Source organism: Dipodomys ordii, unplaced genomic scaffold (assembly GCF_000151885.1).
Source record: "Dipodomys ordii isolate 6190 unplaced genomic scaffold, Dord_2.0 Scaffold189, whole genome shotgun sequence".
NCBI classification, from domain to species: Eukaryota; Metazoa; Chordata; class Mammalia; order Rodentia; family Heteromyidae; genus Dipodomys; species Dipodomys ordii.
The window spans coordinates 1,121,796-1,138,832 of NW_012267405.1; the positions used below are offsets into that span (position 1 = coordinate 1,121,796).

General features: G+C 43.8%; 1 protein-coding gene across 1 annotated transcript; it reads left to right on the forward strand.

Moving 5' to 3' along the window:
* Nucleotides 1-106: 106 nt before the first annotated feature.
* Nucleotides 107-5,329, forward strand: Nefl (neurofilament, light polypeptide). The gene is made up of 4 exons (XM_013034393.1): nucleotides 107-1,244; nucleotides 2,131-2,255; nucleotides 2,706-3,025; nucleotides 3,601-5,329. Exons 1-4 carry the CDS (start codon nucleotides 198-200, stop codon nucleotides 3,738-3,740), a joined length of 1,632 nt encoding a protein of 543 aa, XP_012889847.1. The 5' UTR covers nucleotides 107-197; the 3' UTR covers nucleotides 3,741-5,329.
* Nucleotides 5,330-17,037: the final 11,708 nt, after the last annotated feature.

Below are 17,037 nucleotides of genomic sequence, written 5' to 3' on the forward strand. Positions count from 1 at the left end.
CGGGACGCGCGCAGGCTGCGTCAGGAGCCGCCAGGCGTATAAATAGGGGCGGCCGGGCCGGCGCCGAGCTGCACACAGCCATCCATCCTCCCCGCGCCCTCTCTTTCCCTCCCTGCCTTCTCTCTCTCTTTCTCTCTTTCTCTCTAGGCCTCCATCCCGGCCGGGGGCGGGCCGGGGGGCGCACGGCCGCCGCCACCATGAGTTCCTTCAGCTATGAGCCGTATTACTCGACCTCGTACAAGCGGCGCTACGTGGAGACGCCCCGGGTCCACATCTCCAGCGTGCGCAGCGGCTACAGCACGGCGCGCTCCGCTTACTCCAGCTACTCGGCGCCCGTGTCCTCCTCGCTGTCCGTGCGCCGCAGCTACTCCTCCAGCTCCGGGTCGCTGCTGCCCAGCCTGGAGAACCTCGACCTGAGTCAGGTGGCGGCCATCAGCAACGACCTCAAGTCCATCCGCACGCAGGAGAAGGCGCAGCTGCAGGACCTCAACGACCGCTTCGCCAGCTTCATCGAGCGCGTGCACGAGCTGGAGCAGCAGAATAAGGTGCTGGAGGCCGAGCTGCTGGTGCTGCGCCAGAAGCACTCGGAGCCGTCCCGCTTCCGGGCGCTGTACGAGCAGGAGATCCGTGACCTGCGCCTGGCGGCCGAGGACGCCACGACCGAGAAGCAGGCGCTGCAGGGCGAGCGCGAGGGGCTGGAGGAGACGCTGCGCACGCTGCAGGCGCGCTACGAGGAGGAGGTGCTGAGCCGCGAGGACGCCGAGGGCCGCCTGATGGAGGCGCGCAAGGGCGCCGACGAGGCCGCGCTGGCGCGCGCCGAGCTGGAGAAGCGCATCGACAGCCTGATGGACGAGATCGCCTTCCTGAAGAAGGTGCACGAGGAAGAGATCGCCGAGCTGCAGGCCCAGATCCAGTACGCGCAGATCTCCGTGGAGATGGACGTGTCCTCCAAGCCCGACCTCTCCGCCGCGCTCAAGGACATCCGCGCCCAGTACGAGAAGCTGGCCGCCAAGAACATGCAGAACGCCGAGGAGTGGTTCAAGAGCCGCTTCACGGTGCTCACCGAGAGCGCCGCCAAGAACACCGACGCCGTGCGCGCCGCCAAGGACGAGGTGTCCGAGAGCCGCCGCCTGCTCAAGGCCAAGACCCTGGAGATCGAGGCCTGCCGGGGCATGAACGAGGCGCTGGAGAAGCAGCTCCAGGAGCTGGAGGACAAGCAGAACGCCGACATCAGCGCCATGCAGGTACCCGGCCTTCGGGAGCCGGCAAGCAAGCAGGGTGGGGTCGAAGTGGTGTCTCCCCCCCCCCCCCCCGCTCCTAAAGCGCGGGCAGGTGGTAGAGGTGGGGCCTGGCTCCTTGGAGACCGCGAGGGCGGGGCGGGGCGGCGCCTCCGCAGTCTGGAAAGCTGCGGTGCGGTGCAGTTAGTTGTCCTGTTCCGCAGGAGCAGCCCCAGAAGTGGGGAGGGAGGGAGGGGGAGTTGGGCGTTGCCCTCTGTCTGCAATGACCTCCTCTCTCTCTACCGACCAGCCCCCACCACCAGCCACTATCTCCACCTATTGGAGTCAACCGGTCCATAAACTGACTTCTCAACCACCTCTCTTTATTCAGAGCTCCTTTTAACCAAGCATTTCCACCTTACAGCAGAGACCTGGGAACACAGTCAAGACTGTTTAAGGCCCTTAGCTGGTGATGGTTGATCACAGGAAACCACTGATTATTTTTTTGGAGGAGTAGAAATAGAGCTATGCAGAAAGCCTTTTGGAGAAAAGCCATTTTAGAAAAAAAAAAGATGGAGCTACTTCTTTCTGTGCACAATGCATACATGTTCTCCAATACAATCTGGCTAACGAGCTTGTGTTTGAAGCAGTTTTCCTATAAAATAGCCATTTTTATGATCCTTAGGTTGAAGGGATTTTCAGTTTTTCAAGTCTTAACGTTTTTCTTCCCACATTTCTTGAAGCTGGCATTTTAGGCAAGAAGGGTTTTCTTTCTTTAAAAATAAAGGGGAGAGGGTTTTTTTTTAAGAGGTTGGCATTTTTGGTTTAACAGCCCTGCACAGCTATGAATGTACCACAGTACAATGAAAGCAGCAGGAATTTATGCCTAGATGTGTCTTAAATCTTTCTACAGGACACCATCAACAAATTGGAAAATGAGCTGAGGACCACAAAGAGTGAAATGGCAAGATACCTGAAAGAATATCAGGACCTCCTGAATGTGAAGATGGCCCTGGACATTGAGATCGCAGCTTACAGGTAAAGCCACAGGGCCAGAGGGCGTGGCCTCAAAGCCTGAGAAAGAGCACCAGATCCCACTGAAAGTCACTCTGAGTCAGAAGCCTCCAAGAATAATAATGAACTGTTGGGTTTTTGGCTTCTTGCAAGAAAGTATTTAGACAAACATACAAGAAGTTATCTTGGCCGTCATGAGTCCTAGTCTTAGCTTCCCTCTAAATTTGAAATTGAATAGGACTATTTAGGGTTTCTTTTTGTCTGTCTGGTTGATTTTTTTTGGGGGGGGTGTGTTGTTTTGGTAATTTGTTGGTGCTTGTTTTTTTCATCTCAATCACAAAATAACCAGCCATTTGTCTTCATAGTATGAGCTCAGAGCAAGTCGTGGAAGTCACTTCTTGTGTTGATTTATTGATTTTCTTTTTACTTTCCTTCTTTTTTTTTTTAAACCCCACTCTTCTCCTGTATCCCCAGGAAACTCTTGGAAGGTGAAGAGACCCGGCTCAGCTTTACAAGCATGGGCAGCCTCTCCAGTAGCTACTCCCAGAGCTCCCAGCTCTTCGGCCGATCTACCTATGGTGGTCTGCAGACCAGCTCCTACCTGATGTCCGCCCGCTCCTTCCCCTCCTACTACACTAGCCATGTCCAGGAAGAGCAGATCGAGGTGGAGGAGACCATTGAGGCCACCAAAGCTGAGGAAGCTAAGGATGAGCCCCCCTCGGAAGGGGAAGCCGAGGAGGAGGAGAAGGAGAAGGAAGAAGCTGAGGAAGAGGAGGGAGGGGAAGAGGAAGAAGGTATCCTTAAAAACAAGCCCCTGTCACTCTGTGTGCAGGTTCAGATCAGTGCCAGTTGATCCCAGAAACCCAGGATAGGCCCTTATCTAGGGAAAATGTTCTCACCTATGAATTGCAATCTCCACTAGAGCCTGTGTGTTGATTCTGCCATGCCTTTAGTCAGTGAGGTGATGGGTCAAAGTTTTACAGAATCTTCTTTGCAAATATTTTTAATTGACACACACACTCGTAGTGAAGTTTCACTTTCAATCTGTTCATTTAGTACCATAGTTTGGCATCTTAAAAGAACACAAACAAATGACACACATATAAAAATGTTGAGGTTAGGCCTTGAAGAGGAAGCGAAATATCCAGTGATCAATGAGATCACTTGAAAGTGGTACCATTGCCCTTGAGTCTGTGATGGCTGGAGAAGGATCTTGAGAAGCATTGTGTGGAACACGTGCTTTGACAAGTGGAGGGTTCTGGCAGGCCTCCTGTCCATGTGCTTTATTGTTTAAGGGCCTTTGTAGAAATGTCTGGCCTGCATTTCCCTGGGTTTGGGTTTTGTAAATTTTCTTTTTATATTAAAACAGCCAAGGAAGAATCTGAAGATGCAAAGGAGGAAGAAGAAGGAGGAGGTGATGGCGAGGAAGAAGACACCAAAGAATCCGAAGAGGATGAGAAGAAAGAGGAAGGTGCTGGAGAGGAGCAAGCAACAAAGAAGAAAGATTGAGCCCCACCCCCACCCCTACCCCCACTTTCCTTAACTATTCCCACAATAATTCTCCCCAAATCAGGTCAACCTCATCACCAACCAGCCAGTTGAGTTGCAGATCCTATATGAATTACGAAGTCACTACATGTATAATTCTGAGATGATTAGGTTGGACATTCAGTGTTGTGCTATGAATTTTTCTCCTTATGCAGAGTATCTGTTAGCTTGCAGAGTGGCTTTCTGGCTGCCGCCAGCCTATGCATGGTTCACGCTTATGAGTTCAGGATCTTTGGCAATGAGAATCATTCAGATGTTTACAATTAAAGAAAAAAACAAATGAATTCACTCATGTTAATGTTAAACTTCATGAAAAATTAATCCTTTGATCCTTTGGTGGTTAGAAACTAAAGACCTTGAGTTATGTGCAATAAATAGTAAATAAAGATACACTGAATGACATGGCTGGCTGTGTTTTTGACTTAATTAAAATACCTTAAAGATAGTACAGGTGTAAAGCATATACAAGCAGATTGTTGACCTTGGAGCTTTTGTACAATCCAGAGGTTAACAGCTACAGTACTTTTGTTTTTAATTCCTCAATTGGAAATTCTGAGGGTTATGAGGAAGTCTCTTCCCTCAAAAATCTTGCTGATGATAAACCATGAGCGAGAATACACAAAAAAAAAAACACCAAATTTGCTCCATAAAGTTAGAAGATGGCTACCTAGGAGATAATTTCGAAATTAGGTGACAAATATATTCTTTGTGGCCAACTAGTATGGAATGTAATCATGCAATGTGAGCCAAATAGAAATCCACAGTTATTACAACTACATTTTCAATATCAAGGGTGGCAGTTGGACCTGAGCTCACGATCAAATCAAGAGGAATACTTTTTCATCAATGTTTAGGTGTGGTAGAGAAGGTAAGACCATCAAAGGTTATTTGTCCCTGGAAACACATTGCCTACAATCCTGAACTCATGGTTCTGTGTGCTATTAGCTTAATCCTATTGCTTCAAATAAATATCATTTAATGCCACACATTTTGAAGCCTTTAAAAAATCACAAAGATGGATGATGACATTATCAATCACATAAGAGGGAGAAAATGCATATGTGTTACATTGATATTGTCCTGCATGTCTTACCTGGAGAATACTTGGATTCTAATGATAGCTTAACTGGTTGAATATTGCATCAAATAAATACCCCGCCTGTCTGTGTCCACTGTGGCATTATGAAAACTCTGTATTTGATGTGAGATTGAGATGCAATTATTGACTATTGCAACTATGCTTCTGTTCTTAAACAACTGCGCTTGCCAGCTAATTTTGTTCAATATCTGCTTTAGATGACCTTTAAAAGTCATGTATTGCACCTAACACCAAAGCGGCTGCCATTTCAAGTTATCTGAAGGCTTTGCACTACTTACTTTTAGTGAATATGTGAGTGTACAAGTAAGTAAAATATTTCCTTGTCTACCATGATGTGGATATGTGTAAAAAGTAACCGTCCACGTGGAAATAGTTTGTTGGGGTGAGAAATTCTTGAGTGAAGTACAAACACCGTTCCATACTCTGTCCTGTGTGCCATAATAAAATACTGAAAAACCCAAACCCAATGAGTCAGAAGTCTTTTAAAAATTTCCCCTAATATGGTGCTCGGTACTTATTTTCAGTACCACTTTCCTTCTGCTCCCCTTTCCCCAAAACATGCTCCTCCTCTAGTGCTCCCTTCCCCATGGCCTCACATCCCAGCCACCCATTCTCTATAGCAGATACCTCTTTTCTTACCTCCCTTTCCCCATCCTTCACCCTCTAGTCTCAGCGACCACAGACCTACTGATTTTTACTGTCATTTGATCTTGAATCCATCCCCACTTCTCCACACTGGATGCCACCACCCTAATGACTCCCCCAAAGACAACCCTTGCCTCCTTTCATCAAGATACTACAGTAGACTGATCATCAGAACATTTCAATCTTATCTCCCTGTTAAAACCCTCTGATTGCTCCCTGTTTCTATGAATACACACCCCACAATCTCAAAAAGTTGACCCTCTACTTCTCTGCCCTCCTCCTCTACACCCCTTCTCCCCGCCTCCTCATTTCTAGTGTTGCAGCCACAGCGATCCCTTGTTTATCTAACGTAGGGCTTTGTTAAGTCCACCCTGTGCAGCTCTCTGCCTTTCTCTGCTTCTCTCAGTCTTGCTCGGCCATTCTTCCTGGTGATGCAGGCTTACATGTTAGACCTTTTGGGAAACCTTCCCTGACTTCTTCTGGAGGTGAATCCCTCTATTAAATATGCTCAGAACACTTGTAGACTTTTTCATACTTGCCATTGGCATATAGTTTGTGATTTTTAGTAAAGATCTGCCCCCCCAACCCTGTGTTCTCATATCCCTGATATCCAACACAGTTCCTGCCATTGTTGAAGCACATTACATTTCTAGTGACTGCCTTGCTCGTCAATCAGCTCAAATTCCTTCAGGTTGACTAGAAAGCCAAAAGTGTTCAACGGTCAGTCTCCATTCAGTCCATGTCCTGCTGTGGAAAGGGCAGAGAAGCACGAAGCACATCTACCCCCAGATGGCACACCTGCCCCAGATGGCTGGTTATTCTGTTCCACCTGCACCCTGGCCTCCATTTGCCTATTTGCATACAGGTTCATCAGTGAATGTCTCAGATTCCATCTCCACTCAGGACTCAAAATTTCCTGCAACACTTTCGTCATTGCTTTTCTTCTGAAGCTCAAGTTTCTCTTTTATTGTTTCATATTTGCTTTTTTTTTCTCTCTTTTAAGACAAGGTTTTGCTCTGTAGTCCAGGCTGGACTAGAGCTTGAGATTCTCTGCCTCTGCCTCCAAGTGCTGAGATTGTACAGGAGAGTACCACCATGCCTGGCTTCATGAATATACCTTAATCTCTCTGCTTAATCTCATACTTTGGAAAGTCAGGAACCAGGAACCAGGCCTTAGAAACAGAGATAAAATTGAAATTCAACTTGAAGGATCAGATGCTGGTTCTGGGATGGTTATTCTTCTCTCTGCTCATAGTTTCAGAAATGTTACAGGACATGTAAGGTGGTCTCATTTCCATCTTGTAAAGACTACTCTGGTATTTAAAGACCAGAGAATGGGTTAGTCAGGAAAGCAAGAATCAGAGCAGAGAGACTAAAAGGTGCCTGTTGTCCAGGTAAAGAATGAGGAAATGGTGACTTAGGACAGTGACAGTGGAGATAGAATGGCGTGGTTCAACTGAGAACAATTCTGCAGTAATTTCTTATCAAGGGTATGACCACATAGAGGAGGAATTGAAAACAATAGCTTATATTAATAACTAAACAATATTATGCAAATCAATATGCAGTTTGCATTACTAGTTATGCATTGCTAACCACGTCAAAGCTTTGTTTGTTGTTAGTTTTTTTGCAGATCAAGAATTTGGGAAGAGTTCAGCTGGGAATGCTGGTTTTTAGGTCCTTGTGAAGATGTCCTCAGATGTTGTCTGAGGTCTCTGCCATCCAAGGGCCTAGACAGGGCTGTAGGATCCTCTTCAAGGTGGTTCATCCACTTAGCTGGTAGTTTTCCTCTCCACTCAGTGGATCCTAGTTGCTTGAGCATCCTTACAGCATGGCCGCTGGCCTTTCCCACAGCAAGTCTATGGAGAAACCAATGCAGCAGATGCGAGATCTTTTAATTTAGCCTTGAAGGTCGTGCACTATTACTACTGCAGGAAGACCAGGCTGTGTGATATGTGGAAGGGTCCTGCATAACAGCGTGCATACCAAGAGGGAATGGTTGCTGGAAACTACCACAGCCTAGTTGCACGCATGATTATTTCTCTTATAAACAAGAAGATCTTGTTATGAAATGGAGAACTTCTCTGAGCCAATTCCAATTTCAAATAATTCTTTGCTATTCTCATCAGCGTTCAGTCTCATGTGTGCCAATTTAAGGGGGCATGTTTGTGAAAATTGTTAGACTGGTTGGCAAAGAATATCTTCATCCAATGGATCCATCCTCTTACTTGCCCTTCTGTTGACCTATTTCTCCAGTCATTCTCCTAGTGGAATTAAGTGATATTGTCCCTTAATTCAGAGGGGTTTCATTGTGGAATCCCCCCACATGCATTTATAGTAATTGAGTCAGGCCAGGTGGTAAACGTCATGCTTTCAATTTATAACCACCCCTCATCCTTATAATTGCATGTGGCCTAGTGGCCATTTTCCTGAGTTACCTGATGGAGAAAAATGAGAAAAAAACGCAGTCAGCAACTAGCAGGATGCTTTATGTAGCAAAATTCAGTTTTGTTTTCTTTTTCTATGTATGCTACCATCAAAAACAGAACCACACGTTGAAAATGCTCTGGTTCCCAAGCAAGGGGTGATCCAGCTTGTTTGTTTCCACTTCATTCCATGGAGAATGCCACGTGTTTATTACTCAGGTTAAAGCATAGCTGCTGGAGGTGACCCCTGCCTTGCTGTCTCTTCTTCCCCCCCCCACCCCCCCACGCCCCAGGTTCACACACCCAGGATTTGGGCCAGAGAAAGTCGCACCTGTCAGCCACACGCCATTTACACCTGTGAAAGCAGGCAAATTGGTGTCAGACTTGGGAATGTAGCCAGAGATCTGAGGCCAGGGTAAGATCCTCATCTTACAGTATCCTCATCTGGGGAACTATGTGTTGATCCCACCATCAGTAGGATCCAGCATGTGATGATAATACACCCTTGGGTGGTTGTGCTAGGGAGCATAGGTTGGTGCTGCTGTAGTTGTCTGCCTGTATCTCAGAGGTAGAGACAATGCCACTTTGTTCTCCAGGACCAAATCCCTCCCCCAACCTCTGCACTTTCCCCCCTCCCCCCCGGCCCCTCCCACCACACTAGGTTCCACAAAGGATGGATGCCAACTTCTGACACAGGAAACCTTTCCGGGAGACTTATCCGATGGCATTCCCATTTCGTGAGCTGGGAAAGGCTGACAATGTGGCAGAGTGCGGAGGAGAAGAGGGTGAAGGGCAGGATTTGTTTCTGTTCCCTTTGAAGCGGCAGTTGGGTAGGTAGGGTGGTAGTTCACTGCTGGAAATGGAAATTGCTTATGTTTGGAAATTCCTCCCTTTACTACTCTAAGCTGTTTTAAGAAAGACCTCCTTGCATGAAGCCTCGCAGAATTAGAGAATTCTGAAGTTGCAGCAACTACCAAGAAATAATTTGATTAAAAATTTTACACCCAAGGAAATGGAGATGGAGGAGGAAAATGTGGTTTGCAAATGATTTCTGGCAGAACTTTTACATGCTAAGATGGTGTTACCCAGGACTGGGAAACGATTATTATTCCTGCTCCTTTCTGGTGCTTGGGTTTAGGGTAGAGCACTTAGGCTGATAAGGTTCTGACACGATCACCACCATGCACAAGTCTGCATGGTTTAGAATGGAACCTTCTCTCTCCTTTTCTTTCCTTCTTCCTGGGATCTTAGGCTTCCTTCCTGACTCCTTTGTAACTAACACATGGAGTGGTTCCAGCCAATGTCGCTCATTCACTGGAAATAATTGTAGAAATCGGGAACACACTTGAGGGTCGTGGGCCTCATCTCTTGAGACATGGGGCTAAAGAACCATGAAATGAAGCCAGCTATTTCTTTGTGGAGAAATCATTCATCATCATTTCTGGGGAACAAAGACAGGTCTTCTTGGTTAGGAATAGCCTGATTGTGAAGAAACACAATAAAACAAATGCTCTGAATGACTTAAGTAATCACATGGTGAGCACTGGCAGCGCAATCTATCATCATCTCCAGTGCCCTGAGTAGGCTTGTTTTCTCCTCTGTTCCTTCCCACTCTCCATCTGGGAACTGACTCTCCATCTGGCCATTCCTTTCATTCTTCACAGTTGATATTTTAATTTCAATGCAATAAAAAAAATTATCAGCATCATCAGGTTTGGATTTGTCAGTGAGTCCTACTTTCTCCCAATGCTGAGAGGTAAGGGGACGCATACCCCACATCAAATAAGAAACAGAGGGTTTGTGGCAACCCTACGTTAATGTCTCATGCCAACCAACTTCCCATGTCAGCTTCCCAGTTCCCACTCCGCTCTCCCTACCCTGCCTTCTTCTGGTGTCCTCCTTGCTGATTTACACATTACTAGCTGGAAACGCTACCCTTCAAGTTTCCAGGCCTCCGGAGTCATCTTTGATTTCTCTCTTCTCAGAACTCTTCACTGACCCATCAATACATCTCATGGACTTCACTTTCAACATATGCCTTGTGGCCCAGTGTTTCTCACCACTTCCCAGGGCTACCAATTGGATTCTAGGCACCCAACTATTTTTTTAAACCTAGATTATTGTAATACCTTTGTAACTGGCCACTTCTGTGCCTAGCTATCACTCTCTTACCGTCTTTATAGTAAACTCAGTACTCAGAGTGATCTTTTCAAAAGTTATCAGTTTCATTCCCGAAAGTTAGCTTGTTTCCAGGACCTAGAACTGTGCCTATCTCAGAGACTGTCAGTGCTTACCAATATTTGTTGAATGAATGAGCTGTCCTCAAATGGGAAGGGCCACCTTGACTGACAGTAGGCCCCATCACCAGCGTATTTCTGACATTGGCAGACTGTTATAAATGAACCTAAACATTTCAAGAGTCAGATGAATCTAGATGTCCTTTGAAGGAAGGATGGAGACAACTAGTTTGAGTCTTTTTTTCTGATATTCTGTAACTGAATAACTTAGCTTCTGTAGGGATTTGCTATGCTTATCTCATGAAATTAAACAATATATCCCATGGAAACTTCTTAAGCCTAGATCTTGACAATTAATCAATTTGTAGTAAATATGAGCTATGGTGATATTAATGTTCTTCTCAGCCTGGAGAACTTGAGAATATAAAGGCCAGGATGCCTAGGAGATAGGTAGCTCCTGACTGGTAGTTGGACTGTACTTTCCTGATTAATCTCCATTGTCAGTTCTTTTCTGTCAGGCTTCTCCTTCAGTTCTGCCTTTCCTGACCTTTCCTTAATCTCTCAGGTTTGCTTTCTATTTTGGGCTCTTTCTCAACTTTCTGTTGCCTACTTCTTGACTTTTGCCATTGTTATTTATTTTACTTACTGCCAAGTTTTGATCCCCAAACAATCCCATGACAGATTGCTTATGCTGACTCAGATTTAAGTGGGAGGCAAATCCAATATCAGCTCATTCTCTGCAAGAGTTGGCACCTTTCCTGAATAGACTGGGCGCTCAATTAACATTTAGTGGTTGTGCCTTGGTTGTAAGGTCTTTAAGAAAGGGCCAAGTATAGTTATTGTCATGATAGTGAAGTGCTGTCAATCAGATTTGCTTATTTTCATGATCTACATAAGGTGAGGCTGTAATATTATAATTTTGAAGCTATTGAATCAGCTGGAATAAATGAGCAACCAGGCCTGCAGACAGGTGGATGGTAGACTATGATAAATGCCAAGTATCATGGGACATGTAGTCACGGTCATAGATTTGAAACAGTTACAATAGGTTGTTACTAAAAATGGATTACTAGGGCTGGGAAGGTGGCTCAGTGGTAGAGTGCTTGCCTTGCATGCACGAGGCCCTGGGTTCGATTCCTCAGCACCACATAAGCAGAAAAAAAGCTGAAAGTGGAGCTGTGGCTCAAGTGGTAGAGCGCTAGCCTTGAGCTGAAGAGCTGAGGGACAGTGCCCAGGCCTAGAGTTCAGGCCCATAACCGGACCCCCACAAAAAATGGATTATTAAATGCTATGTATAAATAATCTTGGCCACATCCTACTCTTACACAGAAAAGAGGCAGAAGGAAATATTCTAGAACCTAATGGTATTCTTGAGAGACAGAAAGGTGGATGGCTATTGTATAACACAAGTATTCTACAGTGAATACTTACTATACTTAGAATTTAAAAAGTGACACGTACATCTTTCTTTTCCTTTTTTAAAAAAAGTATGCGGTAGGGCCTACTTTCTTCAGATGAAGGTGAAAATCCCTTTCTGTCAGTTTCCAGATTAAGAAGAGAATTACTGGAAAAGTGAAAATAGATACTGGAAGTGTCTGTACTATATACTGTAAAGGCTCAAATAAGATGGTATGTGTGAAGTTTTTAAACTACAGAGACGTATCTGAGTGGCAGATGTTTGAAATACCAGCACTCCTTTGGAGATGGATAGTACTATTAGTGCCAGAACCCACGTGACCAGTGCTCTCTGGTTTGCTCTTTCCCAGCATGCCTTGGGCCTTCTGCCTGATTTTGGCCACAAGACACGTCTCTTGCCTCTTGGGTAACCATGTTTCAAGTGCGCAGGTCCAACTCCAAAGGAGAAAAGTCTAGAAGAAAGAAATGCTATTGGTTTTCAATAGCATTTCTTTTTCCTTTCAAGTTGGTACAAGTTATATTTTGAATTGTTTACTGTGGACTTTCATTACTTATCTGTGCTCTGACTTCCTGCTTTGATAGTTCCCCAACCAGCCAGGGTGGCAAGGAAGAGACATAAGTGTGAATGAAGAACTCGATAGAACTGGATAGGCTTCTGTGAGTATCTGGTTCTGTCTTCATTTTAGCTTCTTTTGTACATTTAAAAAATATCCCTGAGGTCATTGTTGTCTTGATAGGATAATGAATTTGTGGTTATAGCAAAATCAACCAGCCAAACAAACACCTTCTTTCTCCCATAGTAAAAATCAAAACATAAGTAATGAGTAGCTCATTCGAGCTCGCCATTCTCAGAAGGATTTACCCTCCAGGTGCTGACTCTGTCCTCTGCTTCACACGTTACTCCGTGAGCAGGTGGCTGCAGTTTGCTGCATCCAGCAGAACAGAGTTTTCTGTAGGTAACATGCAATGCATTCACACAGCATCCACGTCTCTGACAAGTTGCTGAGTTATATAGTTTGTTCCCACAGTTTTCCTCCAGTCCTGGGAACAGAACCGAGGGCCTTGGGCATGCCCGACAAGTGCTCTTCCACTGAGCTACATTTCCAGCCAGTGCACCGTGCTTGCAGTCATTCCCTATCATTGTTTCTCTTCTACAATCTAGTCAGATGTACTCATTCACTTTGATGCTGGTAGACAAAGAGTCCAGCTCACCACTGAGGAACTCAGCTTTGCATGTGATGTTATGCTCCGACCTCTGATTCTGGAATTGTAATTTTTCTAGAAAGTGAAACAGAGCCCTGGAGATCTACTTTTCTGTAACCAAGACCTAATTGAGGCATCAAAAATCTGTGATGGCTCTTGCAAGCCATCTTATACTTCCTAGATGCTTTTGATTCTCTGTGCAGCTCTGAGTGATCAGTGGTACCCAAAGAAATGTAAAACATAGTTCAAATATTGAGAGGTTCTCAGTGTGACATTTCAGACTGTCATTGTAATAATGACCTGGGGATTAATGGTCCTGCTTTCATGTACCGTGGGGGAGGGGGGATTACTGATGGAAAGGTGACATAGGTCTTCATTATCAGTGCCACAAAATGGGTCATGAATGGCATGTCAAACCCTCAGCCTAGTAGGGTGGTAGCAATTGCTCCACCATGAGCTGTCTTACGCCACAAGTCTTTCTTTCCTTTTTAGTGAGATCTTTCTTTTCCTCAGCTTTGAGGAGGAAGCAGATACTTCAGATGACTTCATTCTCTTTCCCTTCTTTAGCCTGAGTTTTGGTAATTCTTGACAGAGATATTTGCCTTCCTGAACAAAGTCTAAGCAATCCCCTAGCAAAATACTGGCAAAGCAGCTTGCTAATTGCTAAGGAGAAAAATGATAACTGTGGAAGTATTGGTGGATTTTTCATGTGTGGCTGATGAAGACTGGAGATGGGCTTCAGTTCTTCAAATGTCAGACTCAATGTGATTTCTTCTAATTACAATGCTTAGTCTGGCCTGCCAAGGGAGTGAACTCAGTGGGTGGGCAGAATCAACTGCTTTTACAGAGACATAGTGATTAGTAACACCCTAAAACTTAATGCCTCGCCAAGGACATCTAATCTCAAGCTATGAGAGTCACAGATGACAGTGAGTGGGACACTGGAATGACAAATTCAAATTTGTCCAAATTTCTAAATGTTACTTTCAAGACATCCTTTTCTGAGAACTGCCTGGTCCTGAGTAATTGATGCCCAGAAATCTCTTGTCACCTTATCACCCAGATCTCACTTGCAACACTTTTGTTTGAGGAGCAAAGAGTGGTCAAAGATTATAGGCAGGTACATGTTGCTATATCTTATGAAACCAGTTCTGCATTATAGGAGTCTAACAAGTACAAAAAGCACTCCTTTGTTAGCTTATTGCCTCCTTAAAAGTATGAAAAATGGCAAGTAGATCCATGGAGTATCTCAGCTCCCAGTTGGAATGCTACTACTACTACTACTAGTATTTTTGCCAGTCCTAGAGTTTGAACTCAGGGCCTGGACATTATTCCTGAGCTTTTTTGTGCTGAAGGCTAGCATTCCACTTGAGCCACAGAACTACTTCTGTCTTTTTCTGAGTAGTTTATTGGAGATAAGAGTCTCATGGACTTTCTTGCCTGGGCTGGCTTTGAACTGTGATCCTCAGATCTCAACGTAGACTTATGGGCATGAGCCACCGGTACCCAGCTGTTGTATTATTTTTAATGGAAAGGACTCAACACAAATACTGTCACATTTACAGGTATAGGATAATGGAAGGTAGAAGAAAATAGAGAGGGCATGACTATGTAATACTTCTTCATGTAATATTTCTGTTACTTACATAGCAATGAGTTTTAAAGTAACAGTCCTTGGAAAACAGTTCTTTTCTGTATAAATGAAAACAATTGGAGTATGGGATCTATTTGGGTCAGTCTACACCAAACATTTAGAAGTTTCATTCCAAGCATACATATATATATATATATGTATACATTATGTATAAAATATATATTATAGCATTACATATTATTATGTGTTATAATAATACTATATATTACATGTATTTTCTGTCTTATCTATAAAAGCATAGGAGAAATAAATGGGTTTGGTTTAAAAAATTCTAGATTCTTATTACTCAGACTTATTCATTAGTAACCAAAACAACACTTTCATATAGAGCTCTGGGAAGAGTGTCTGGTAGGCATTAAATGTACTATTTATCATTATTATTAGCTGCTTAGAGGCCCTTACCAATCTGAAGTTCTGATTTGGGAAAAGCAAAGAGACACTTCAGGACTCCCAAGAATTTGCACCCCTTGGTAAAAGTTATGGGGTATCAGAGATTAAGGCAGCATAAACAAGCCTTGGAAAAGGCAAAGCTGCCTGTTAGGATGGCTTTCAAGAGCGTGACTTGCTGTCACGGCACATCTTCACTGAAAGGTAAAGAACTATTTGTGAGCCATGAGAACAGTGAGCCCATTGCTAGAAGCTACTCCAGTTTTCAGGATTCTGTGACTCCAAGAGGAAATATAGTAAGTACAAGTTTATTGTAGATGTACCTACTTTTTTTTTTTTTTTTTTTGGTCGGTGGAGGGGCTTGAACTCTGGGCCTGGGCACTGTCCCTCAGCTCTTCAGCTCAAATCAAGCGCTCTACCACTTGAGCTGCAGTGCCACTTCTGGTTTTCTGAGTGGTTTATTGGAGATAAAAGTCTCACAGACTTTTCCTGCCCAGGCTGGCTTTGATCTGAGATCCTCATATCTCAGCCTCCTGAGTAGCTAGGATTACAAGCGAGAGCTACTGACGCCCGGTTTGTACCTACTCTTCTACTTTTTTTGGGGGAAACTTTGTTATAGGTTGAATCTTGATGTGTACCAAGATTCTTAGAAATATCATGGTTCAATGCATGTAACAGCTTCAATTATTTCTTATAATAATAGTGGCAATTAGAATTTAACTTTTTTTTCTTGATTGTGGGGCTTGAACTCTGGGTCTGGGCATTGTCCCTCAGCTTTTCAGCTCAAGGCGAGGGCTCTACCACTTGAGCCACAGAGCTATTTCCAATTTTCTGGTAGCTTCTTATTGGTGATAAGAGTCTCATGAACTTTCCTGCCTGGGCTGGCTTTGAACCGGGATCCTCAGATCTCAGCCTCCTGAGTAACTAGAATTACAGACATGAGTCACTGGAAACTGGCTTAGAATTTACATTTTTAACATGCATCTACTATTTGTCAGACTTGGTTCTGGGAGTCCTTCATTTGTGATTTTATTTGATCTACCACTCAAGAGTTTAAATTCAGAAGCAAGTAGGCATCCTTGATTAAAAAAAACAAAAAGCCAGCAGGAAGAAGAAAACAGCTTCTTCTTCTTTTTTTTTTTAAAAAGGTATTTACATACTGCGTATTGTTGAAAAGAATTTGCACTAAGAAACTTTGAAGCTCCATTGTCCTGTGGATGGATTCTTGGGTATCTTGGCAACTCTTGTAGTCTACTGTAGTGAAAAATGCAATGTTTCCACCAAAATTCTCTACAAAATCTACAAAATAATGACATATGTGTATGTTTTCATTGAAACATACACACATGTGACTTCATTCTTATCTATATTTTATACTAATTATGAGAATGTAATTACAACTTGTATTGACATCAGTACAATATGTAAGGAAATTATTGGGACAATTAATTTCTCATCTCCAAATGAAACACACACTATAACTGTATCTTGAGCCAATTTAGACTTGTATATGTTCAATGAATAATTCAGTAATAGTTCAATGAATAGGCAGTGGTGGGAATTTTCATTGCTGTCATCATACTGAATACTTCAGCATTCCTATTTTACATACTAAGTGGGAAGCTTATCAGGGTAATAATGGATTCAGACATACTCTTCCTGTCCATGAGTGTAAACTTGAGCTCAAATTAAATACTTTTGTCAAAACTACACATCTAAGTATAAAAGAGGCTTGGAATTGGAGAAACGTTGTGTAATCGTAATAAAATAATTTACTTAAAAATAGCTTCTGTTTTTCCTTTGGGCAAATTATATAAACCACCAGGAAAAAGAACTCATTCCAAACTGGAACAACTAACCTATTTGTTGTGGAAACGAATATCATCATGTTTTAGTACTGGCTCTGCACCGACTGGCAATAGAAGGAAATGTACTAGAAATAACTCTTTCCTTTCCTTTTTACTGAACATGAAAGTTACTAGGAGAAAAAAGTACTCGCCACATTTGTGCTGTGTTGCAAGCTGTGTGGTTGAAGGGATCACCATTTTTTTTGTATTTGAATTTTTTTTCTTTTTCTTTTCTTTTTTTTTTTTTTTTTTTTTGGGTCCGGTCATGGGGCCTGAACTCTGGGCCTGGGAGCTGTCCCTCAGCTCTTCAGCTCAAGGCTAGTGCTCTACCACTTGAGCCACAG

Excerpts from the sequence above, each read along its gene's own strand:
- Nefl (XM_013034393.1), top strand. The coding sequence starts at position 198 with ATGAGTTCCTTCAGCTATGAGCCGTATTACTCGACCTCGTACAAGCGG. Across the intron at positions 1,245-2,130 it reads CCGACATCAGCGCCATGCAG|GACACCATCAACAAATTGGA; the intron begins GTACCCGGCCTT and ends ATCTTTCTACAG. Across the intron at positions 3,026-3,600 it reads GGGAGGGGAAGAGGAAGAAG|CCAAGGAAGAATCTGAAGAT; the intron begins GTATCCTTAAAA and ends ATATTAAAACAG.